Source organism: Vipera ursinii, assembly GCF_947247035.1.
Source record: "Vipera ursinii genome assembly, chromosome: 1".
Taxonomy (NCBI): Eukaryota; Metazoa; Chordata; class Lepidosauria; order Squamata; family Viperidae; genus Vipera; species Vipera ursinii.
Window position 1 is genome coordinate 146,044,164 of NC_139512.1, and position 23,374 is coordinate 146,067,537.

Below are 23,374 nucleotides of genomic sequence, written 5' to 3' on the forward strand. Positions count from 1 at the left end.
ATTCTTACTTGAAAACATTTGGGTGCCTCTCCTCCAATGGGAAATTAATTTGGCACCACTGGAAATTCAGCTAGCCAAATATATGTTCTTTTTTTTAAAATAAAGTGCTTTCTCTTGAATTTTATACAACATCTATACTTGTTCAGCTTCTGACAGCATATGTGCATTTGGCAATAGACATTCAGTTCCAAGTTCTGAAAAAAAACATCTTACTGTCTGGGCAATTCTATTCACCCTATTCCAGTCTCTCTCTCCCCCCCCACCCCCAAACTTTCAGCCATTGACTTGGTTTAATCATTAGTCACAGTCCCCCCTTTAAATCTGATGACCAGTCATCCTGCCAAAGCTTTATTGTCTTGCCATTATTAATACCGTTTCTTTGTGTCTCATGTGACTTGGAAGAGACCGAAGCGTTACTCAGATTGGCCCATTGAAATCTATTCAGTCCCCGGGGCAGAAGCTCATTGATACGAAAAGAGGTGCAAGAAATTAATAAATGCCGCTGCATCTTTTTGGTATAGATGGAATGCTTGTATTTTGTACTTTTGAAAATGGCACCCATTAAGAACTTTATTCAAAATATTTGAGTCTTCTGTTTTCCAAGGCCCCTTGCACAAAAGAGAGTTGTTTAGATATTGGTAGAAAGACCGGTTCATCTGATAGAGCTTAATTGCTGTTATATTATTTAACCTAAATGTTTTTAACAGCTAAATTGCCAAAAGGGGAAAAAAAAGTGGATGGATGTCTTGTGTGGCTTGATGCCTGCTTAGGTGACATCAGAAGAAGATTCTTGAGAGGCCCCATGCATCATTGAGTGTCGGGGTAACATATTAAGATACCGTGATGTAAGAAAATACACCTTACCCTAAACGTGAGTGGATGGGTAAGGTGCCGGGGCCCTCCAAAAGTTACTTTAACTCCCATTAAACTCTGGCCAGATGGCTGTTAGTCAAAAATGATGGACCTGGTATACCAGTATCAGGAGCCGATTCCCTCTTTGCCTTACAAGTGAAGGTAGATTAAATAAACACACACGTACACAGATCTACGCACGCACACACCTACACACCTTTAGCAGCCATTTCTGAGCCACTTCTGTGGTATTACGAAAATCCATACAGGTGCAGCTCTTTTGCCAGGTTTGTAATTTTTAATTGGGTGTGATACATACTTCAATTTATGTTTTTTTTTAATTTTTTATTTCTTGTTGTTTGATTTGCTTGCAGTCCTGTTAGCCAGATTACAAGACAGGGAAAAGTTAAATAACAATGAGTAAAGTTGTAGAAAAATATTAATACATGGAAAGTCCATTCATTGTTTTGTTTAAATAAAAAAAAATGTCCTATAATTTTAATCACCGCTAACCTTTTTTTCTTCTTCTTTATTCCCTTTGCTTCGCTTTAAGATGGGCCAATCAAGCTTTTCTGTAGGTTCCTACTTGTTAAGTACTTTACCTTGTTTTCTAATATTTCTCTTTTCTGTCCTGTTGTGCTTTGCACGTGCGCGTGTGTGTAGTGTACAGGCACGCACATATGTTGGCATTATGGGTGTGCTCCGTTTCAGATTAAAAAGCTGAAAAGGCAGTTTGTTCGGGGCATGTTGTATTGTTCCTGTCAGCATCTCCTTATAAAAGCAGGGTTTTCCCGCTGGGCTTACACTGTAGCCGTACAGTTCTGAAAAAAACCCACCCCATATCTGAGTTAAGAGTCACTCAGTGGTGCATTAGCACACTCACTTTAAAGCACCTTCTTGTCACACCCTTAAGGTGCCTCCTTAGGTCTAATGTGCATTTACATATAGCTAGAGAGGGAGCCCGGGAAAACACACTGTTTCTTTGAAGTAATTTTTTAGCTTCAGGTCTGAAATGCAGCATCCTTTGTGGGTATGTGTGTGGTTTTGCTATTTTTTTTAATGTGGTTGGGGTTTTTTTTGTCTTATCTAAAAGCATGAGGTGGTTCACATTATGTAACATATTATCCGTATTGTAAACTTTATAAAGTCATTATTCTTCATGCTGTCTTGTAAGCAAAACATATGTATATTTTCTTAGTGAAACAAACCATTCCTGCAGGTTGTTTGTTTTACTGGCTTCTTTAATTTATTTCGTTGTCTGCCCTCTATTGACATGATTGGTCTTGCATCTAATCCAGAGTTCCCCAATGGCAACTGGGGATGTGTGTGAGTGCACATGCGCTCGCCCGTTTCCGTGGCCCGGTTGCAATCCCTTCACGGCCCACTAGTGGGTCACGACCCACAGGTTGGGGACCCCGGATCTAATCTACACATAAAATTTAATATTATACAGTACAACTGTTATTTATGTCAGAGGTCTATGGTGTAATAATACATACTAGAATTATGTATGCATTTACTTTTCTATTATAAATAGAAATATTAATAACATGTTTATACAATGTTAACATATTATGTACTAATATCAAGGATTTTTCTACATTATTTTGCATACGCTCATAATATAATTATCTTGGTGTTTGAAGATCCCAGAATGAGTCCTTGGCATCTCCACTTCAAATAAGTAGTTTTGTTAAGGAGCTATTGATATGAGGCAATCTATCTTATCTGGGATAAGGATATTTTCTTTTTATTCAATATGGAGGCCTTGAAACCATGAGTTGCCCAAGTTTTATTTCTCCCATTAAAGGGGCATTGGCTGGGACTCTTAGCTTTACAATATTTGCAAGATTGTAGAAACGAGAGGTTTCAAGAGCCATCTCCATGAGAAATTGGAAATTAAGAATGCTGCCCTCATAGATTTTCCATCCCACAAGTGCTTAGAAAGCATTGTTATTTTCCTAACACCAGAACTCAACTTGCTATTTAAGACTACTGCAAATCCTGAGAAATGTTAGTTCTTTCTTGGAATAAAATATCAATGTTTCTCCCCCCCTCCCCCCATATAAAAGAGGATTCTTGATGCGTTAAGCCATAGAGTACAGACTCATTCTCCTTCAGGCAAAGATACCTTCAAGAGGGGGGTTGAGTTCATCTTAGCAGATAGGTGAGGAAAGAGCTGCCTTTAGTTGTTTCAGGTCTTACACACATCCCCAGAATGTAAGAAAGATTACATAGCTGTGTTCCAGCATCCTCAAAAAAAAAGGCAGAAAAAGCAGAAACCCCTAACTGCCTGAGCTTGAAGTGGCTCGGTCCATTTTGCGATTCTTGCTATCTCTGTATCATCCCCAGAAATGGTAAAGGTGTGCCTGAGTATCAAATTGGCCCTACCTGAGTTTAGATTTGTGTGTTTGTGTGTGTATTTGTGTGATAAATCAGTATAAAGGGTGGTTAGAAGTGCTGAGACTGATGCATGTTCTTTTACCATTTAGAGTACAAAATCCTGGCTTGTTTAAATTTGGCAGCGATACTTTTTCCCTAATAGATGTGTCAAATTTCAGATACCATTTACATGGGTAGGATAATGTATGTAATTCTGAAGGTCCCCATTTCAAGGTTCATCTGAAAATATCTGGACTGGACATGTAAATTCCTTCCTGTTTATAGAGATGGGAGGAATCCTACAATTACATTTCTATCTTTGCAAATGTGTGTCTTTAACACAATTAGTGTCATAATAGGCTTAACTCCTTATATGTCACATTTGCATAATGTGCTGCTCAATCATGGTAATTACATGTCTGAGTCCCTAATCAGTCTGAAAATGTCAATCCTTAGATTGTTCCCTAGAAAACAAGTAATGTTTTATGTGGGGCTTATTCTTAAAACACCGGAGCAATCACAGTTTACAGCTTCTAAACGCTTTCAAGCAGCCCCTTAACTCTTCCTATCAATCTTAATTTAGCCAGGATTAAAAGCTTTAGATGCAATGTCTCTCACTTTTAAATAAATGGATTATAATTCTTCCTCAGACAGTGAGATTAATGTAATCTCCCCCCCCCAAAAAAAAAGGTATTGTGTGTTTGGAGTTTTAATTTTAAGGAGGTCAGAATGTGAGCAGGCTAAAATCACATGGACAGGAAGTCATGAAGTGTTATATATACAATGCAGTGATTAAGCTATTTGTGCATTCCAATATGCAATCCTGTGCATAACTAATTAGAAGTGAGTTCTCTTGAATTTATCTGGATTTATTTTTAGGTAAAAGTGGGCATTGGATTGTGGTTCATGACAGCTACTAGTGGGGAAAAAGTATGCAATTATTTTTTTAAAAAAAATGTTTGTTGCCAAATTTTGATATGAATTACCACATCAGAAGACAGAGTTACTGACTTGAAATTTTTCTCCCTGCCTTTTTAAAAAATTTTTTTCAAGCATGTCTAGTCATTATGGATACTTAATTTATTTCATTTTTTTAATATTGGCTAGGTATTTTTCAGTGTTAAAATGCCATTCCCCACTCCCTAGTAGTAGCTGTAATGGTTAAAAGAGGTTTTTGATTAGGACTTCTGCAATGTGTAATTGCACTGTTAATCTTCTTTTAAGCTGTGAAAATCAAGAAGCCAATTAAGACCAAGTTCCGCATGCCTGTATTTAACTGGGTAGCTCTGAAACCCAACCAGATTAATGGGACTGTCTTCAATGAAATTGACGATGAAAGGATCTTGGAGGTAGGAGCCTTGAACATTGTGATTTTGAATATCTAAAGAAGATGGGCTCCAGGAGGGTTGGGGGCACAATTATTGCATCCTGTTGAAATAGAATTTGATTTGCTGTTGTACATTTTGTCATATGCATTTAGCAGATTTTAAATGTTTCATTGTTATCTAAATAAAATACTCAAATTTGATGGACTGACTTTAAATTTAGGTTCTTCTGGCCACATCTGCATCTTTTTGTTCAGATACTTGGATGTGTTCCTTTTTGTCTAGTTAGAGTTAGGTTTGTTTCTAACTAAAGAAAACACTTGGAGCCAGCTTTCGTCTTTTGCTTCAAAAGTCATCTTTGTCTTCTGCGATGCAGAAGTGTGACCTAAATTCACATGACTGGTGATAAGTGTATATGATGAGGATTTGAGAGTCAGTGTTTTTACTTTGAGTTGTACAGATGTTAGTGTAATTCAACCCCTTTTGCTCTTTATGGATGAATTTTATAAGATTTGTTTTTCCAGGTTGTCCTTTCTAAAAAAAAAGTCTCTTTTAGGATTTAAATGTGGATGAATTTGAAGAAATATTCAAGACAAAAGCCCAGGGGCCAGCCATCGACCTTTCTTCAAGCAAGCAAATAACTCAAAAAGGATCAAACAAAGTCACGCTTCTGGAGGCAAATAGAGCTAAAAATCTTGCTATCACCTTAAGAAAAGCTGGAAAGACTGCCGATGAAATATGTAAAGCTATTCAAGCGTAAGTGAAAAGATTTTATACACAATTTTAAATATATGAACTGCCAAGCAGTATTTGTGCAACTAGAATAGATCCAAAAAGAAGGTTGGCTTGTTTTATATTCCATAGGTTAGTGGCTGTCACTCGGATTTTTTTACACTAAAGCTCTAAGTCTGCGCACATTGTTTTTGGATTCAGCACCTTAAATTCCTTGGGATGCACTTAAGTGTTAAGCTACACAGAGCTAATATATACATGTCACAAAAGCATGAAGAAAACTGACCTGTTCTACTATAATATTCAATTGGTATTTTTCGTTTTGTTTTGAAGAACGTCCTATGGATTCATCTATAATAGTTGTCATGCAAAATTTTCATTCTTAGCAGCAAGTTAAATACCGTCTTGAAAGAAATATGGTAGCTATTAAGGAAATGAAAAGAGTGTAGTTCTTTGCATATTATTTGAATGTAGTCCAAGTATCTTGAACAAATGCACAATGGCTTTATGCATATGTAATTCATTATTACTGTGCCTAGGTTGCATCTTCAAATGTTCTGCTGGCTCAGCTGGCTACCAATTAGTGATTAAATGGGCTATTATTGTATCTGAATGTCACTTGCAAATCATAGTTCAGCACAATGTTTATCTTAAGAGCCATTTATGAGGTTAGCTTACAGAATTACTTTTCATTATTTCCAGGAATGTGGAATTTAGCCAGATCCTTTCCAAAAAACACTTCTATAGTCAAGCTTACCACATTCAAGTTTTATAAATATTTCAAAGGGAAATATTTGGGAAATGTGGTCCCCCCCACAATAACTTCAATAATTTGAAAAGTTTATAAAAACTGTGTGGTCAAGTCCCCTCAGACAAAAATATTTAAATATGCACTTACTTCTATTGTTCATTTCCTAGAACTTAGTGTATTGCATTGCATTTGTATTGTCAGATTTGATTTGAAGACTCTGCCGGTAGATTTTGTTGAATGCCTGATGAGATTCCTGCCAACGGAAAACGAAGTGAAAGTGTTGCGGCTTTATGAGCGGGAAAGGAAGCCTTTTGAGAATCTGTCAGATGAGGATCGGTTTATGATGCAGTTCAGCAAAATAGAAAGGCTGATGCAGAAAATGACCATCATGGCATTCGTTGGCAACTTTACCGAAAGCATACAGATGCTCACACCGGTGAGTGAGATGTGGATCAGAGCTCTGTTTTACAAAGGGAAAGGACTACTGCTTAATTCTGAGAGTTAGGCTTAGAGGTAATCCACATTTAGTGACAACTGGGACCAGCATCAGTCATGAAGAGAAATGGACAGGTGCTTCTCTTGGCTTTACAGACCTGCGAAGTTTGGAAGTGGCAAGGACTCCTCACACAATTGCATTTTTTAATAACTGTGTGATGCAGTTGCTAAATGAGAACTGCTTATACAATGAAGCATTTGTTAACATTCATTTTTGAGCAGGTAATTTAGATTAGAATATCCTATTGGAGATGGTCGGGTCTTTGATGGTCTTAGCCACAAGTATAGCTGTGATGAGACAATTGTGTAAGGTATCATTGCTTACATTGGGTATGACGGATCCTGGGACATGTGTACATGATGAGCAGGGAAAACCAGCTATGCTTGCAAAGGTTGAGAGAAATAGAAGGGGGAAACAACAGCTAAGAAACCTGGGATGGTTTGAAAAAGTCTACAGAGACTGTGCTTGGAAGAGCTACAGTCATTACTAGCAATATGTTGATACGGCAGACATTTTTCAGTGAAGGTTTTATGCAGTCCAACTTAATTGCACCTAACTAATGGTTGCTTGGTTGGATACGGTTTCTTTTGTGAGTGGTTCTACACTATTTGTGTTGTGTGTTTCCTGCCCCCTTCTTTCTTGCTAAAGTCTTGAAAGTTGGAGTAAGAATGGACAAGAAGAAACATAAGGAAGGAAAAAAAGAAATGTAAGGGATCTTGAACATTCTGCTTAAATCTACCTTGAAAAGTGGCTTACTTGAAATTCATTCCATCTTGCAGAAATGTAGAAGTGTTCTATTTTAATTTGCACTTGCTGAGTTTTTAAAGATGTTCACCCCGTTTCCTGTTTTTGCCTTTAGCAATTACATGCAATCATTGCAGCATCTGTCTCCATAAAGTCTTCTCAGAAGCTCAAAAAAATCTTAGAGGTAAGTCTGATTCTTGCTGCTGTCTTTTGTGCTTTATAGTTGTGTGTAAACCCCCCTTTTGTTTCAATTGACTTTAGCTGATAAATTTTTTTTCCAATCTCTTACAATACCTATAGATAATCTTGGCTCTGGGCAACTATATGAACAGTAGTAAACGAGGGGCTGTCTATGGATTTAAACTTCAAAGTTTAGATCTGGTAAGTAGTGGCCTTTATTTACCTTCAAAAATCCCCATTCACTCATCCAGCTTATATCATAGGAGGGGAAAACTGACATTTGTCTAAAAGCCATCAGGAATGCTATCAGGCTAAAGTCATTTACTTGCAAGTAAATGTGCCTGATATGGAGGTTGGATATACTTTTCTGTATAAAAATTCTATGGAAAGGAATGGTAGAATTTAAAAATTTATCTTCATCTTCTGGACATATTACAGTTACTTTTCAATTAAAAACCAAAAAATAACCATATTCTAAGAAGACTATAACTAATAAGCAAATCATCCCTATCAGGTTGGTTGGGCCATTTGTTAAAAGAGAGCCAAAAATAAGAACATCCTTTTATCTTTGGTATTCATTGTTCATTTTACTCATTGTTTGAATTTGTTCTGATTTTAATTTCCAAGAAATTTGAATGATGGTTATAATATAAAGGAACAGACTGCAATAAGCTAATTTTTGGTTACTCTGTCTGCATGCTAGCTTCCATTTAAACTCAATTTCTTGTTTTGAAAATCTTTCCAATATAACATGTTTAATTGGACTGATTAATTGAACAAAAAAATTGTCAGAGCCTGCTTTCCTTAGTATTCTGTTCTGCCTAGAACAGGTAGACAATGACTTAACCAATGTTAAGTTTTATTTATTTATTTATTTAGCGTATAGCATGTCACACATGGACTAGCAATATATATTAGCAGTACAATTGCTGGCAGCCAGACTACTCGGTAGACTTTTCTGGCTTTCAAAATACGTTAAGGTAGCTGAAAAGCTCATATTGAAAACTTTCAATAGTTTCAAAAGCAGTTGTAGGATGAGGTACAGAAGAATCCGCAAAGAGGAGTAATTACTTCCAATCAACTTTGGTTTTTAAATGAGATAAGTTCATGGGAGAAAGGTTCTCACTTATATCATCATCCTAGTGGGAATCTATAGTTGTCAGGAAAGTCCTCACTTCCTTGATTTTCTTCGACTGGCTTTGAAAAAATGATAATTTGCTGCTGGAGAGAAAATGGGGGTAGAGAACTTTCTTTCCCAGAAATCTGTGGTTTTATCTTAGAAGCCAGTTAAAGTGCAATGGTTATTGTGTTCCTAACATTCCTCTCTTTCCTTTCTTTGCAGTTGTTAGATACAAAATCAACAGACAGAAAACAAACTCTATTGCACTATATATCCAATGTCGTAAAGGAGAAATATCAGCAGGTTTCTCTTTTTTACAATGAACTTCACTATGTAGAGAAAGCGGCTGCAGGTAATCTGGCCATACGTTACTTATTAAGTGTGAAAAATACTTTTAGATTTATTGCATGCCTCTCTTAATGCAATGATAACTCACGAGAAGGGAGCCTCTGGGGAAGCTATCAGCTTGGCAGCTATACAAGCTTGTAAAAGGCAAAATGGACTCTTAAGAAGAAGGTTTGAGCGTGGGAGATCACAGAGTCATCCTGATTTTAAAACTGACTCCTTTTCTTAGCAATCAGACCACCTTCCTAGTTTCACCGCAAGATCCATTTCTTTACAACATACACGCACTTTCAGCAGATGCAGCCCTCTGCGTTAACCAGGCTCTGTGATTTACCAGCAATTAATCCCCCCACCCCCTGGTCTTCATGTCATCCTGGTATATGTGTAACAGAATGGATTGTTTTTGGTTGCCTTTTATTCATGTTCATCTAGATTTGTTTTAAATCTGGAAAATCAATTGAGTCGCCCTGTATATGTTAAAATGTAGCATTCTCTCAGAAATTAATCATCAAAAGTAATAATGTCATTCCGATAGAGGAGAATATTTGTAACTCAAGGTTAAAATGAGGGGTTCTTGGTGCTCTCTGGAGCTTGGTTGTTTTCTTGAAGGTGTTTCATTACCCAAACTAGGTAACATCAGCAGTGCTAGACTAATTTACCTAGTTTGGGTAATGAAATGTTTGCAAGAAAACAGCCAAGCTCCAGAGAACACCAAGGACCCCTAATGATGTCATTTATAAGAAATATAACATTTTATCTTCATATCATATATTTTAACCTGCATCCATATCTTTAAAACTGGGCCGTGCAGTGCAGTTCCAAAAGCCAATGCAGATCAACAAGATTTGTACATTCCTGATTTACAAATACTTTTCCTGGTAAATTGGCTGTGCTTTCTCTTATTTCTAAATGTATGTCACTCCAACACCTAGAAAAGTCTGCCTCTATAAGAGCTTGTTTCATCAATGCTAGGTGAACATATTTGCTGTCACAATGCATGAACAACAACAAAAAAAAATACTAGGGCAGAAACTAAGGAAAAGTAGCCTATTGCTGTTAAAGGGGGTGAAATATACTTTGTATAAGCGGTTTCTGCTTTATATGTCATTCCCACTGCCTTTTTTTTTGCTCTTTCGGTTTTCTGTTTGTAATTTGTATATTACTTTGAATGCAGCTGATCCATCATTATTTTAGTAGTAATAATGTAGTATAACGTATATGAATAGCGCATCTCTCATGAAATTTACTTATCTTAAGCAGATAAATTATGCACTACTGCAGTGGGTTCTTAACCTTCACCATGGATCCTCTTCAAATACCAATTGTGGCTACAGACCCCCAAGACTTAGCTCAAGATTTAAATCATAACATTTTTTCAAGCCTTCACACACCCGCTGTGATGACATTATGCCCTCCCCAGGGGGTCCTCAGACCACAGGTTGAGAACCACTGCCTTACTGTATACAATTCCTCACTGGATTTTGGTTTTGTGTAAATTAAAGTCGGGTACTCCCTAATGTAACCTATTGGTATTTTTCCTCTCTTTCAGTATCCCTTGAAAATGTTCTACTAGATGTAAAGGAACTCCAAAGAGGTCTGGACTTAACAAAGCGAGAGTATACTATGCACGATCACAACACCATGCTGAAGGAATTCATCCAGAGCAATGAAGGGAAGCTGAAGAAGTTGCAGGACGATGCAAAAATAGCTCAGGTATTCCATAGAGCTCACCTCTTGTTCAGTTCTAGCTATCTAGACTGGAGAGCAAAAGCATCTTTTCACCTTTTGAATCTGAAAATTATCTCTTCAGTGCAGACAGAAGCACAAGTCATTTCCTAAGTGCAGGTGTGGCCTAGTAATTACGGTGCCTGACAGAGAAGTTCCCTCTTGCCAAGTAACTAAGGAGTAGTCTTTTTGACTCGGCCTAAGCCTCATAGTTAGCTGATACTAATTATTACCAGTTTATATGAGGGTCTGGAGGAGAAAACAATGGATCAGAGAAAACAGCGGAGGTTTCCCTTAATTCCTCAGAACTTGAAAGGGAGTATTTGAAATGCGGCCTACTACCGGGCCTTGAGCTTTTCGGAACCGGGCTGCAGAAGTAGCAGGTGAGTGTGCATGCGTATCCTCGTGAGCAGCGGGCGAGCAAGTGCATGCACACACTCTTCATTTGCACACGCAGTGGGCCCCTGCACATGAGGAACCATCCCATTCACCACCACCCCCGCCCCAATCCTGTGTGCAAAGCCGAAAAGCTTGGGGAACTCTGTCCTAGAGGAAATAACTAGGGTAGCAATAACTAGGGTGTTTCATACTAAGCAAAAGAACTTTAAATGTAGATTGAAATCCTACATGTATGCAGTTGTAATGTATGCCAATTGAAAATGCATCTCTTGATGAAAGTCACCTCACGCTACAATGATTCTCCAAGGCATGGAGATCAAGTAATAATAGAAAAAGCAGCCAACTGTAACAAGTAGATTCATAGAGTTGGAAGGCCCTTTGTAAATCTAATCCAATTCTCTGCTCCATTACAACGTGCCTGATGGATAATTGTTAAGCCCTGGTTTAGAAAGGAGAATTACAACTTCCTGAAGCAGGCTGTAACATCACAGGAAGGTACTTATTTTGTAGTGATAGCAGAGGGAATATCTCAAAGGATAGAGAGGTTGACTAAAAGGTTATATACACTACCTGGAAAGATACAATTCTCTGTTAGAATGTATAAAAATATTTGAGGGTTGGGTCCATTTCTCCAATCAGTATTTATTGTAACAAAGGTGTATTTTGTGTAACAAAATGAGATAAATATGCCATAATGAATTGATCATCAGTTAAGCCTTGGCTCTTTGTTATTTTAGTGCAAAAGACAAAAATAGTTGCTTCTGTGGAATTTTTTTTTTTAAAAAGTGTCTCTCTTACAGGATGCCTTTGATGATGCTGTGAAATATTTTGGAGAAAATCCCAAGACAACTCCTCCATCGGTCTTCTTCCCAGTCTTTGTACGATTTGTGAAAGCTTACAAGGTAAACCAAAGCTGCCACCACTGATCACAGCTTCCAGTTCTGAAATTTCTTTCTGCAAAGTAGGCTCAAAAAATGGAGAGTTTTTGAAAACACAGTGACTAGAATACAAATGAATAAACTTGTTTCTGTATTCCTTCAATTATGAATATATTCTGAAATAAATACAGCTCTGGTCTAGAAGCCTCTGGATAGGTTTCTGACCACTTATCCGACAATTTCCAATTGTCTAGAGTTAATGGGACTTGTAGGCAAATAGTCTACTCTAAGGGGATTGTGCTGAAGACGGCAATTCTACGAATTCTCAAAACTGTCACAGTGAATCTAGTAATGAGTTCGGTGCTGTTTCATTTGATCTGTCTTTTAGCTTCCAGTTCTTTAGAAGCATTTGATTAGCCAAGATAAGATAGCAGCAATGATATGGAAACAGTAAGACCCAGTATGAGCCGTCTTTTACTCATTTGTGGGTGATTCTGTAGTCATCCCCAAACTGTTAATTTTCCTGAGTTGGGTCTTGGTTGGGGAAAACTTTGATAGAATTGTAGCATACATGCTGTTCCTTTTGTCTTCACTATCTGTGGTCTACCTTAATGTATACTTCCTTATGTGCAAATGTGCAGCCCTTCTGTATTGGGCTGTTGAAGGGAGCTGCCAATTTGAGCATCCATGGTGGAGCCAGAGAAGAACCTGAGTAACCAGGGATTCTCACCTATAAGAGAAGAAGAACCAAAAAAAGAACCTCCGTCATCCCTATGACTCACTGGAGAAGAGCCTAAAGAGCTGGGAAAAATTGAGGGCAAGAGAAGAAAGGGACGACAGAGAATGAGGTGGCTGGATGGAGTCACTGAAGCAGTAGGCATGAGCCTAAATGGACTCCAGAAGATGGTAGAGGACAGGAAGGCCTGGAGGAACGTTGTCCATGGGGACGCGATGGGTCGGACATGACTTCGCAACTAACAACAGCATCCTTATGACATGTGCTTTCCTCTGCATTCAGCACGTATGGGATCTGGTTTGAGATTTATAGTTTAAGGGCTTTTAAAAGAGTTTATAGCTAGTGCAACAATAGATCCAGGAAATTGGGTTTTGTCTCACTGGATAGGCAGCGTGTCTGAATTAAATTTGTACTAATAGATATGTCTTTTGCTGGATGAATCAGTCCCTTGTATATTTGAAATTTCAGTAGCTCTTACCAGTCTGCATTTGTCTTTCTTAACATTAACAGCAGGCAGAAGAGGAGAATGAACTGAGAAAAAAGCAAGAACAGGCATTAATGGAAAAATTGCTGGAGCAGGAAGCGTTGCTGGAACAACAAGACCAAAAGGTAACAAACAAGCAACCATTTGACAACTGTTGATGGAATTGTCAAAGTCATGATTCCTGAGAACATTTGCACATTACAATAAACCAGAATCCCCAAGTTCTGTAATGATCTTAGATGGACCTTGTTTATTGCTCCTGCTAGGTTCTTCTTGCTAGTAGAAGCATTTTATTATTTAGAAGCTTATCATTACTACTAAAAAATTAGAAGGTCTGTCTATGCTTTCTTATAATGTACAAATCAGGAGCTCTGATGTCTGTTCTTGGTTCTAAAGGCCAGGTTTGCTCTTAGCTTTCAATTTTGGGCTTGCTTGGAAGAAACCAGAGATCCCCCTTTCTATGTCAAATGAGCCGTGTGAAAAACCTTTGCTGCCTAGTTAGCTGTTCTCACTGGCAAATAATGCCAAACAGCTGTGATTTTAATTTACATGTGCTCTAAGGCTTGTTCAATCATAGTAAATCAGAATTTTGGGAAGGTTGGCTTATTCTGTACCCAAAGTCCCCTGCCCCGCTGCCTCCAGAATATTGAAACCAAAGATGCTTTTATGGAAGTTACAAGAGTTTCACATTCCTATCCTATTCCATTCTGATTACTCCTAAATCTTAAAAAGGTGTTTCAGACCTCAGGGCCTAGGGGCAGTGCTCTCCAGTCCATCACCAAAGTTTATCCCAAAATAATTGGCTTTTTGGCATTTTTAAACAACACCACTTAGTGTACAGATGTAAATGTGCAGTTAATCACATAGGCAGGAAACATTGAAAGAAAAACTCCCAAGAAAAAGGTAAATTAACTTCTTTAAATGTCAACAAAGACGAGCATTTTCCAGAATTCTCTCTCAAAACTTATCATAATGTATATCTGCAAGTCCTACAAGATCAGGCTAGATCACCTGGACTACAAGTACATTGCTTCCTGTGTCTGATACCCAAAGGACCTAGTTAACAATTATATAGAGGCCTTCATGGTCTCTGAGCCTGGTTGTTTGCCTGCAGCCATTTCATTATCCAACGGGTAATATCATCGTTGCAAGTGAGCGTGGGATTTGCTCCCAGTTTCTATGCAGTAGCTTGCCCTGCCAATCTCTGTAGCAGGGTGGATTTCTCCATAATTAGGGTATTGTTTTCTGCTTGATTGTTGTCTGGAATTAACTCTTGCTTAGTTGGATGTTGACTGCTTGAGAGAATGGTGTTCTCATTTCCTTCTTTTTAATTGTCCCTTTTGAATGGTGTGTAAACACAATTTATTTCTATAGCATTTATATGGAATTATCTCTATACAGTATGTTATATATACCGTAACCTAAAGAAAAAAAAGGGGAGGACGCGGTGGCTCAGTGGGTTAGGACACTGAGCTTGTCGATCAGAAGGTCGGCAGTTTGGCAGGTCGAATCCCGAGTGTCACGTAACAGAGTGAACGCCTGTTACTCGTCCCAGCTTCTGCCAACCTAGCAGTTCGAAAGCATGTAAAAAATGCAAGTAGAAAAATAGGGACCACTACGGTGGGAAGGTAACAGCGTTCCGTGCGCCTTTGGCATCTAGTCATGCCAGCCACATGACCATGGAGACGTCCTCGGACAAGTGCTGGCACTTCAGCTTTGAAACGGAGATGAGCACTGGCCCCTAGAGTCAGAAATGACTAGCACGCATGTGTGGGGGAACCTTTACCTTTAAAGAAAAAAAAAACATTTTAATGCATAAAGCATTTGTGACTGTGGCAAGATTGCTTTTCTGTTTATGGGATTAAAAAATATTATGAACTATATAATTAAAGTGTGTGTGTGTGTGTGTGTGCATTGAACATAAAATGACCAGAAATTCTCTCCCCCCCCCCCCGTTGAAATAATGGGCTTTTTTGGCATTTTTGAACAATAGTATTTCATTTTTCAGGATCAACTCAATACATTTGTTATTTTGTTTGCTGCCAAGTAATCTAGAAATTAGGAGGCAGAGTTAGGAAATAATTTGCAAGAGTTTAGTAAAGAAGACTGTTAAGTTACAGATCAGGCTGAAGATACTAAAATTTCACAATTGGGGGAAATACACGCTTTGCATGCAGAGTATTCAGGATTCAGTATCTGCCTTTTGGGAACCTGGGAAAGACTGCTGGTCAACACTTTTGTCGTTGCTCCTGTTGGTTGGTTGGCAAATTTAAATCTGAGGTATCAGGAAGACTTCAGTTAGCTTATTGCAGGAGTCGATGATGGGTTGCTTCGGTATAGAACAGCTTCCTGTGTAGGTAGCCCTCGACTTACATCCATTTGTTTAGTGGCAGTTTGACATTAAATGGCCCTTAAAAAGGGTACTTATGACCATTTTTCACACTTAAGACCACTGGAGCATAGTCACATGATCAAAATTTGGATGCTGGGCAACTGGCATGTACTTATGACAGCTGCTGTGTCCAGGGAGTCCTTTTGTGACCTTCTGACAAGCAAAGCCAATGGGGAAGCCGGATTCACCGAGTATTGGTGTTACTGACTTAACAACTGTGGTGATTTAACAACTGTGACAGGAAAGGTTGTAAAAAGGGACAGAGCTCACTTAACAATTGTCATAGCAATGGATATGTTGGGCTCCATTGTGGTCATAAGTCATAAGGATTAGCTGTCTTACCTTCCAGTATGTAGCGTTTCTATTAGTAGGGAAAGGAGTGCTACTGTCTCTTTGAGCGCTGATCTTTACTCAGCTGTGTAACCCTCTTCTACTGTCTTTCAGTCTCCATCTCATAAAACTAAACGACAGCAACAAGAACTAATTGCAGAGCTAAGACGACGACAAGTCAAGGACAACAGACATGTTTATGAAGGAAAAGATGGCGCTATTGAAGATATCATCACAGGTAAAGCCCCCGCGGGCGCCCCCCCTCCAATACTCCAAAGAGCCTGTTTCAAAAACACAGTACACACAAAATTTATTTCTAATGTTCTCTTTTAATTGCTTGGTTAGGGCTTTGTAAACGATAACAAGTAGGAACGTTAATTGATGCACCATTAATTTAAGTTGGTCAAATTTCAGGCCTTTAGGCCTGTTTAGTGGCAGTAGTATCTCACTGAAGCATCACTGTGCATTTATTCATGTTGTCATAATTAAAGCCATAGATCGTACAGTCTTGCTGTATTCGTCAGAGGCATGCTAGAGAAATCTTGGGATTGGTTTCATTTGTTTGCAAATCTGTTAGTGTTTTAACTTTGTCCTTAAAAGTTCACATTACTGTAAAATTGCTACTAACCTTAATAGTCACAGCATTACAGGTAGTTCTTGCTTAACAACCACATTTAGGACTGACAACTCCATTGCTAAACACCACAGTTGCTAAGCGAAACGTCACGTGACCATGACTGATTTTACTTCTGCCTTCTCTATTAACTGCTTGCCACAAGCCAATTGCAAAGCACAGAAATGGCAATCACGTGACTACAAATCTAAGGATTGGTCACTACTTTTTTTTTAACACCACCTTAACTTTGAACAGTTGTTGAATGAGATAGTTGGTGAGAACTATCTGTAAAGGAGTACTGGGAGGCATGGTTTCATGTGAAATGCTGAATGGCATGAAACTTTGGAATTGCGTATTCTTCTTGCAAAAAACTTTATGCACCCTCTTGTTTGCAGTTCATAACTGAACACAATAGGGACACAGTGGCTGGGTCTAATTTGTAATAGATAAGGGAAAGACAGCTTGGACAGACAACATAAGATTCCTGAAACAGACCCATTACTTGCTGCAGTTTGATTTGCAAACTTTCTACTGTCCTAGCAGAATGGGTGAAGCTTTTTGTATCTTAAGCTTACCTTTTTTTTATTACATTGGCAGTCATCCATGCACTTTTTCTGAATGTTGTATTTGGCACTACGCTTATGAGTATAATAGAGAAGCGCAAGAAATATTTATTACTATATTACAGTAGCCACCACAATAATAAGTATACACTACTAGGTGTACAGATGCTAGGTACACAGATGTTCTGCAAAGACTCCACTAGAATGGCAAGAACCTCTCTGTGGAGTCTTTAAAGTCAAACTGGCTTTAAGCGTGAAAGTGCCCCGGGAATTGATCCAGCCCAATTTATGGGGAGCAGGGAGAGGAAACATCAACCTGCAAAGGGAAGCTGAGACGAAGCAGTATATTAAAAAACCCAGTGGCTGCCATCAAGGTGGAAAGTTGTTTGGATAGTAACCCAGTCACACAACCCTTATTGTGGTTAATTGAGAGATGATCTGCTGCAGGGTGTCTTTAATAAAACACTAACCGTATACTAATGCAAGAGATCTTTGCTTCTTACTGTCTTCTGTCTTGTCTGGCTGTTATTTTTATGCAGTGCTGAAGACGGTGCCCTTTACTGCCCGAACGGCCAAGCGTGGCTCTCGGTTTTTCTGCGAACCTGTTCTCACAGAGGAATTCCATTACTAAACTATTCCTCTTTCACAGCTGATCCTCTTAAAAAAATAAAAGGTTGCTGTAGATTTTTTTTTGACATTTCTCCACTTTACGGCAATGGGGGTGTTGAATGGGGTCTGTAACGTCTGGCATCCCTGTGGAATCTTGTTTTTACATGACCATCTCCTTGACCATCATCTCCTTGCACGTTCCTGTCTGCCAGTAATGGTTTGCTCCCTTCCGCCCGCCATGTGAAAGCTTATTCCACCCCATTCATTTCAGGCTCTAGACCGGAGGTGTCCAACGTTGGCAACTTTAAAACTTGTGGACTTCAGCTCCCAGAATTACCCATCGTGGCTGGGAGTTGAAGTCCACAAGTCTTAAAGTTGTGGACTTGCCAACGTCGGACACCCCCCAGTCTAGTTGCTAAATGCCATAGAACAGCCAATATGGGAAATTTGTGCTGCCAGCCACTCCACTCAATTTACAAGCAACTGTTGAGGGTTGTAATGATAATCATGACAGACAATTCCTTTTATTTTTTGTATGCTCTTCTACTTTGGGTTCTTCTTGATCTTAGTAGATTGATCACTGTTGCATAAGTCCTGGTGTTAAGCCTTTATCTGGAAGTAAGCCACGTTTGTATGAGAAATAGAGGTATGCAGTATTTGGATCTGAAGTGGGCAGAGATGCTTCAGATCTAGTATATGAGTTCCCTCGCTGTGTCTGTGTCTTTTCTGGGGCTCACATGGTACCTGCTATAAGGGCTAGGAAAATAGGAAGTTAAGGGGTCATTCATGGGATACCTGTTTCTCGGTATTTTCCTAACCCTTGATGGCTTTCTTGGAAGCTCAAGAAAAGTTAGTTACAAGAAGTTGCCCAGGCTAGATCGGAATCACTGTAGCCCACTTTGGAGAGAAATGCTGTTCACCTCTAAAGAAAAGTTAAATTTTGGGAGGTGGGGGGAACTTGGTTTGTCATCTGCAAAAGCATTTTTTCATATTTGTCACTCTACTCACTGCTTGCATGTTGGTGTTTGCATGTCAAAATCTCTTTCCTCCCTCCATTTTTATCCTGCCAGACCCATAGCTATGTTAGCTTCAGTTCCATGCCAATGTAGTTGAAAACCTCCGAAGCCTCTGTACGAATGCTACCTTTAAGAAAACATAGGAGCTGTTCGTGGTTTAATAATTTGGGAAATTTAAAGTCAAAATTTCGAAGTAAAAATCAGGAACCAGATTAATCCCAATCACAAGCAGCCTTGAGTTTTGAGCTAAGAAGTGAGAAGATCTACTTGAATGTTAAACCAATCTCAGGCTACCTGACCAAGGATTAACAATGGTGGGGGAGAAGGTCAAAGGCCATTCTGCTTGAAAAAGCAAAGCTGGCCACAACATGTCACAAATTGTCTCTGGATAACAAATATCCCAAGCTGATTGCCATGGAACTGGATGCATTGAAATCTTTTGATGTAAACTGTTATAAAGTGGAGGTTGAATATCTGTTAATATTGTTGCCTTTGATATAACAACAGAAGGTATAAAAGAAAGCGATATGATCTGTCCAAATCCTGCTTGCTCTTTCCAATGAAAATGTTGCCTGGTTGTTCTGGAGCCAATGTTCAAAGCAGCTTGGAGTTTATTTGGCTAATGGTTAGGGTGGGCTGTATTTTTCTCTGTTTAAACTTCTTTACTTTTTGGCTTCACTCATTCTTGCTTTTTTTTTTTTTTTGCTAACCTGCTGGACCTTTAAAATAGAGTGTGGGTTTTGGCTTTGCTGTGTTTTGTTTTGCTTTGCTTTGGGGCACTGAATTGAGTTGCTCGTCATGTTCCATCCCATTTTAAACTTAACCTTCATTCTGTTTTTTTCCCCCTTCTTGTTTAGCCTTAAAGAAGAATAATATCACTAAATTTCCAAATGTTCACTCGAGGGTAAGGATTTCTTCTAGCACACCGGTGGTGGAGGATACACAGAGCTGGCAAGCATCACTTTTTATTTAGCTTCCTCCTCTCTCTGAATGCCACACAAAATTGCTGCAAGATAGAGCCTAGGAACACTTAAGGCCTAGGAGCATTGCTGGGCCATTCAGCTCTTCTACCCTTTGTCTGTGTCATATATGTGGGATTCCTTTACTTGTAGCACTGATCAGTGATCACTGCTCTCTCCTTCCTCTCTGCATTGCCTTCTAAAAGGAGGGGTGCTTTGCCTGTGCTTTATGTCTTGGCCTATATTAGGGGCAGAGGAAGGGAAGAGGGGCATAAAAGAAGGCTGACAACTTTCTCCCAGATTCCAGCAGCCGAATTTCTCTTATAGAAGCGGACCACTTATTTTTATGTGCAGAACTCTTGCTTTACAAAATGTTCCACAGGGATAGTTGTGACGTCACCGGAGTGGGTGAAGGACGTTTCAAGAATATGTTAATGGCTTAAATGCACTCCAAAGTAAACTCTTTCCCTCCACCCCCGCCCCAGAATCTGATCTGGAGGTCTATAGATGTTTGGGAGCTCAAGAAGATATTGGGACCAGCATAAGGGGGAGGGGGGGAGGGGAACTGCATGCCCATCCCTCTCCAAGGGAATCCCAGTGCATAGAGATTGAACTCATGAAATCTTTTCTGGGATAAGCATTAAGTGGGGGAGGGGGGAAGCACATGCCCCTTTAAAATATTGACAAGTCAGGTTGTGGCTGTTTCACATGCACAACCACCAAGGCCAGAGAAAATGGTGAACCCAAACCCTGTGAAATATTTTTGAGACAGAGATTCACCTGCATTGATTTGTGATCAATTATCATTGATTTGTGATCCTCCTCTACTTGGGCCAGCAAGTCAAATGGGCTGGAACTGCTTCCTGGCAATAAACTATTTATTTTGGTCTTAGGGAAGTTGTTAGCCTATGTGAATTTTGGGGAGACTTTGTGATTGTCACCAATTGAATTCCTCTCCCATAGAACTTGGCCACTCCTTCTGAATCCCCTGGTCCAAGACTGAGGCATTATTACATTCTTGCTGTTTCAGTCTGGAGGTTCAGTTACAGTGGGGATTCTCAAGAGCTGAGATTGGGATTGGCAGAGCCAATTTAGCTGGGAAATTCAGTGTAGCTTGGGAAGTTAGGACATACGGACGAAAGGATCTTTGGGATAAGTTGTGGAAAGAGAGAAAGAGAAAGGGTAGTGCGTTTGTCACTCTTTATTTCTGTTGTGGTATATCTATATAGCTTTAGACGGAACAGCATGGGAGATGCCCTCCTTTGAGAAATAGAAAATGGGAGGAGGAGGAAGAGGAGGAGGAGGAATTTTTTGAAGAACTCAGCAGACTCCCAGATTTCAGTGGAGGTTAACACTGAGTCACAGCTGTCCCTACTAGCATCTTTCCTTTCTCCTCTCCCTTCTGGGATTGTGGGATAAATCCTCCCTTGTCTTCCTTCTTTCTAAGCAAGATCATGGAGTGAAGATTCGGGTTGATGTCCCATGGCTGAGCCTGTGATGGAAGATCTTTCTTCCAGAGAGTGATTGACTCTGTAAGGAAAGAGCTGAGGAAAGCCTTCAAGTGGTGGAGATATTCAGGAAGGAGAGGCAAGGGTGGAAGGAGAAACAGTTCCTACAGCTGCTTCATAAACAGCCATCAGGGGATCAGAAGCTTCGGTCCCCAGCATAGGCTTGCAAAAAAGGATGGGAGGAAGGAGAGAGAGAGAGAGAGAGAAAGAAAAGGAAGGAAGGAAGGAAGGAAGGAAGGAAGGAAGAGAAAGAAAAAAAAGAAAGAAAGAGAGAGAGAAAGAAAAGGAAAGAAAGAAAGAAAGAAAGAAAGAAAGAAAGAAAGAAAGAAAGAAAGAAAGAAAGAAAATTTATCTTTGCCTTTCTTTTAGCAAAAGGTGAAGTTAGGCCCCTCTATGCTCTTTGCTCAGTTCTCTGTGAATCTAAGTGGTCCCTTTTCTCCTTGGCTTCAAGCTGCTTTGATGGGCTGCCAGCAGGACCCTCCCTCTCTGGATCCAAAAGCAGGGGGTGGTCGGCTTCTGACTCCTCCACTGTTTTCCCACAGATCTTAGAAACCAACCCTACCGACGAGCCGATGCGGTGAGGAGAAGCACCCGGCGGCGTGTGGACGATCAGAACCTACGTGCTCTCAATGGTGCTGAACTGGCTATGTGAGCCGAACAGGAGAAACCGCGCCAGTCAACCAGTAGAAAGTGCCCTTGATCGCTTCCTCACCACGCGGACTCTGTTTATCTTGCCATTTTAATTATGGCCTTGTTCGGAATCCCTTTAACTAGTCTTCTGAAGGGCTCAAGTCAGGACTGAAAATGCATAGGAATGAAAAATAAAAAATTTAAAGCAAAAAAAAAATGGGCTGGCCATACAACTGTAGCTACCAAGTGCCTAAATTTCAAGGACCTACTCAAATTATTGAAAGCAATAGGACTCTTTTTTTTTGATTGGGTAACTTTTTACACCAATAAAATTTCTTCAGTGTTCTTAACCAAAATGTAAAATACATACTGTATTTTTTTTGTTATTGTTACATACAGTTTAGTAAGTAGCCTTCAGTGGACTTTTTTAATTTCATAAACAGGTTGTAAATAGGGAATATTCTGATAAGAGCTGCTGTAGATTTTTTTTTAATATTTTTCAGTACATTCCTGAACACTTTTGAAGAGTTAACTTTGAGCTTCAGCTGCACTTACTAGCATTATATAGATGTGTATGTGTGTGTTTATATACATGTGGGTGTATATATGCACACACATACGTGTACCTGTATGCATGGAGAAGGACTTTATCATATATAAAGGAGCAAAAGATATTAAAATAACTTGGACCCTTTAGGTTCACTCTAAGGCTGGGGGGAAAATATCCATAAAGCAAATGTTAAGGGAGATATGAATACAGTTGACAAGATTTAAAGCTAATTGGTTTAGCTAGAGGGATTTCTGCTGTAAATACAATGTGGGAATAATATGGGATTTAGATTAAATACACACTTGCCTGTTTTTAACTTCTACCTAGTACACACCAGTGGATGGTAAAGGTAAAACTAGGGGATATAGCTGCAGAAGATGGGCACACTGCACACAGTTATTGTGGGTTTTTTTCAATAGTGGCAAACATAACCTTAACCCTAAACCTGGGGTAACAATGTTATTTATTAATTAGCACTAAGGTATTAACTTCTCAATAATCAGTATTAGAATTCATAAGGATCACAAACTGCTCAATTCTCAACATGGTGAAAAGGCAGTGCCCTACTAACAAGGTTAGGGTAACACTGCAGGAATGCTGTGGGATTCTGTACAAAGGAAATTGCGTAGTTCACTTCCATTTATTCTTTGCACCAATCCATTTTCAATGTTTCTGCACTGGATTGCCTTCAGTTAACATTCAGGTTATACAAAGTGTTGAATGCAATGCAGTGCAGCTGGATACTGTCAGGCACAAAAGATCAGGTCCAGTTCAATTGATTCATTACTACTAATGCCCATGCACAGGAATATGCTTAGCTAATGGTTAGCACCTGCTTGGAGTTAGATAAGGATCAACAGAATTCAAGAAGTTGGACTTAGTTCACTTGTGGCTTACGTATGGATTCTAGACTGGTTCCTCTTTTAACTCCACCCTAGGTTCTACCACGCCTTCTCCTAGATATACTTGGAAAGTTCAGACTATTAATGCTTAGATATCCTCCTTTTGGATTGGGATGCTCATACGTTAAGCTTTAAGCTAATTTTACCGTC

The 23,374-nt window shown here is 39.3% G+C and overlaps 1 protein-coding gene across 4 annotated transcripts in view; it reads left to right on the forward strand.

Annotated features, from left to right (window-relative positions):
* Positions 1 to 21,989, forward strand: part of FMNL2 (formin like 2) — a 195,134-nt gene extending 173,145 nt beyond the window's left edge. For 2 of the 4 annotated variants that reach the window (XM_083350444.1, XM_083350447.1), the window contains exons 16-26: positions 4,459 to 4,583; positions 5,116 to 5,315; positions 6,244 to 6,478; positions 7,398 to 7,466; positions 7,583 to 7,663; positions 8,805 to 8,934; positions 10,477 to 10,640; positions 11,852 to 11,953; positions 13,176 to 13,274; positions 15,986 to 16,109; positions 21,685 to 21,989. In XM_083350444.1, the coding sequence (XP_083206570.1) occupies positions 4,459 to 4,583; positions 5,116 to 5,315; positions 6,244 to 6,478; positions 7,398 to 7,466; positions 7,583 to 7,663; positions 8,805 to 8,934; positions 10,477 to 10,640; positions 11,852 to 11,953; positions 13,176 to 13,274; positions 15,986 to 16,109; positions 21,685 to 21,794 (1,439 nt within the window). In that variant the 3' untranslated portion in view covers positions 21,795 to 21,989. Of the gene's footprint in view, positions 1 to 4,458; positions 4,584 to 5,115; positions 5,316 to 6,243; positions 6,479 to 7,397; positions 7,467 to 7,582; positions 7,664 to 8,804; positions 8,935 to 10,476; positions 10,641 to 11,851; positions 11,954 to 13,175; positions 13,275 to 15,985; positions 16,110 to 19,532; positions 19,627 to 21,684 lie in introns of all 4 variants that reach the window. The other 2 variants (XM_083350445.1, XM_083350446.1) reach the window with 2 other exon arrangements.
* The last annotated feature ends 1,385 nt before the right edge of the window (positions 21,990 to 23,374 follow it).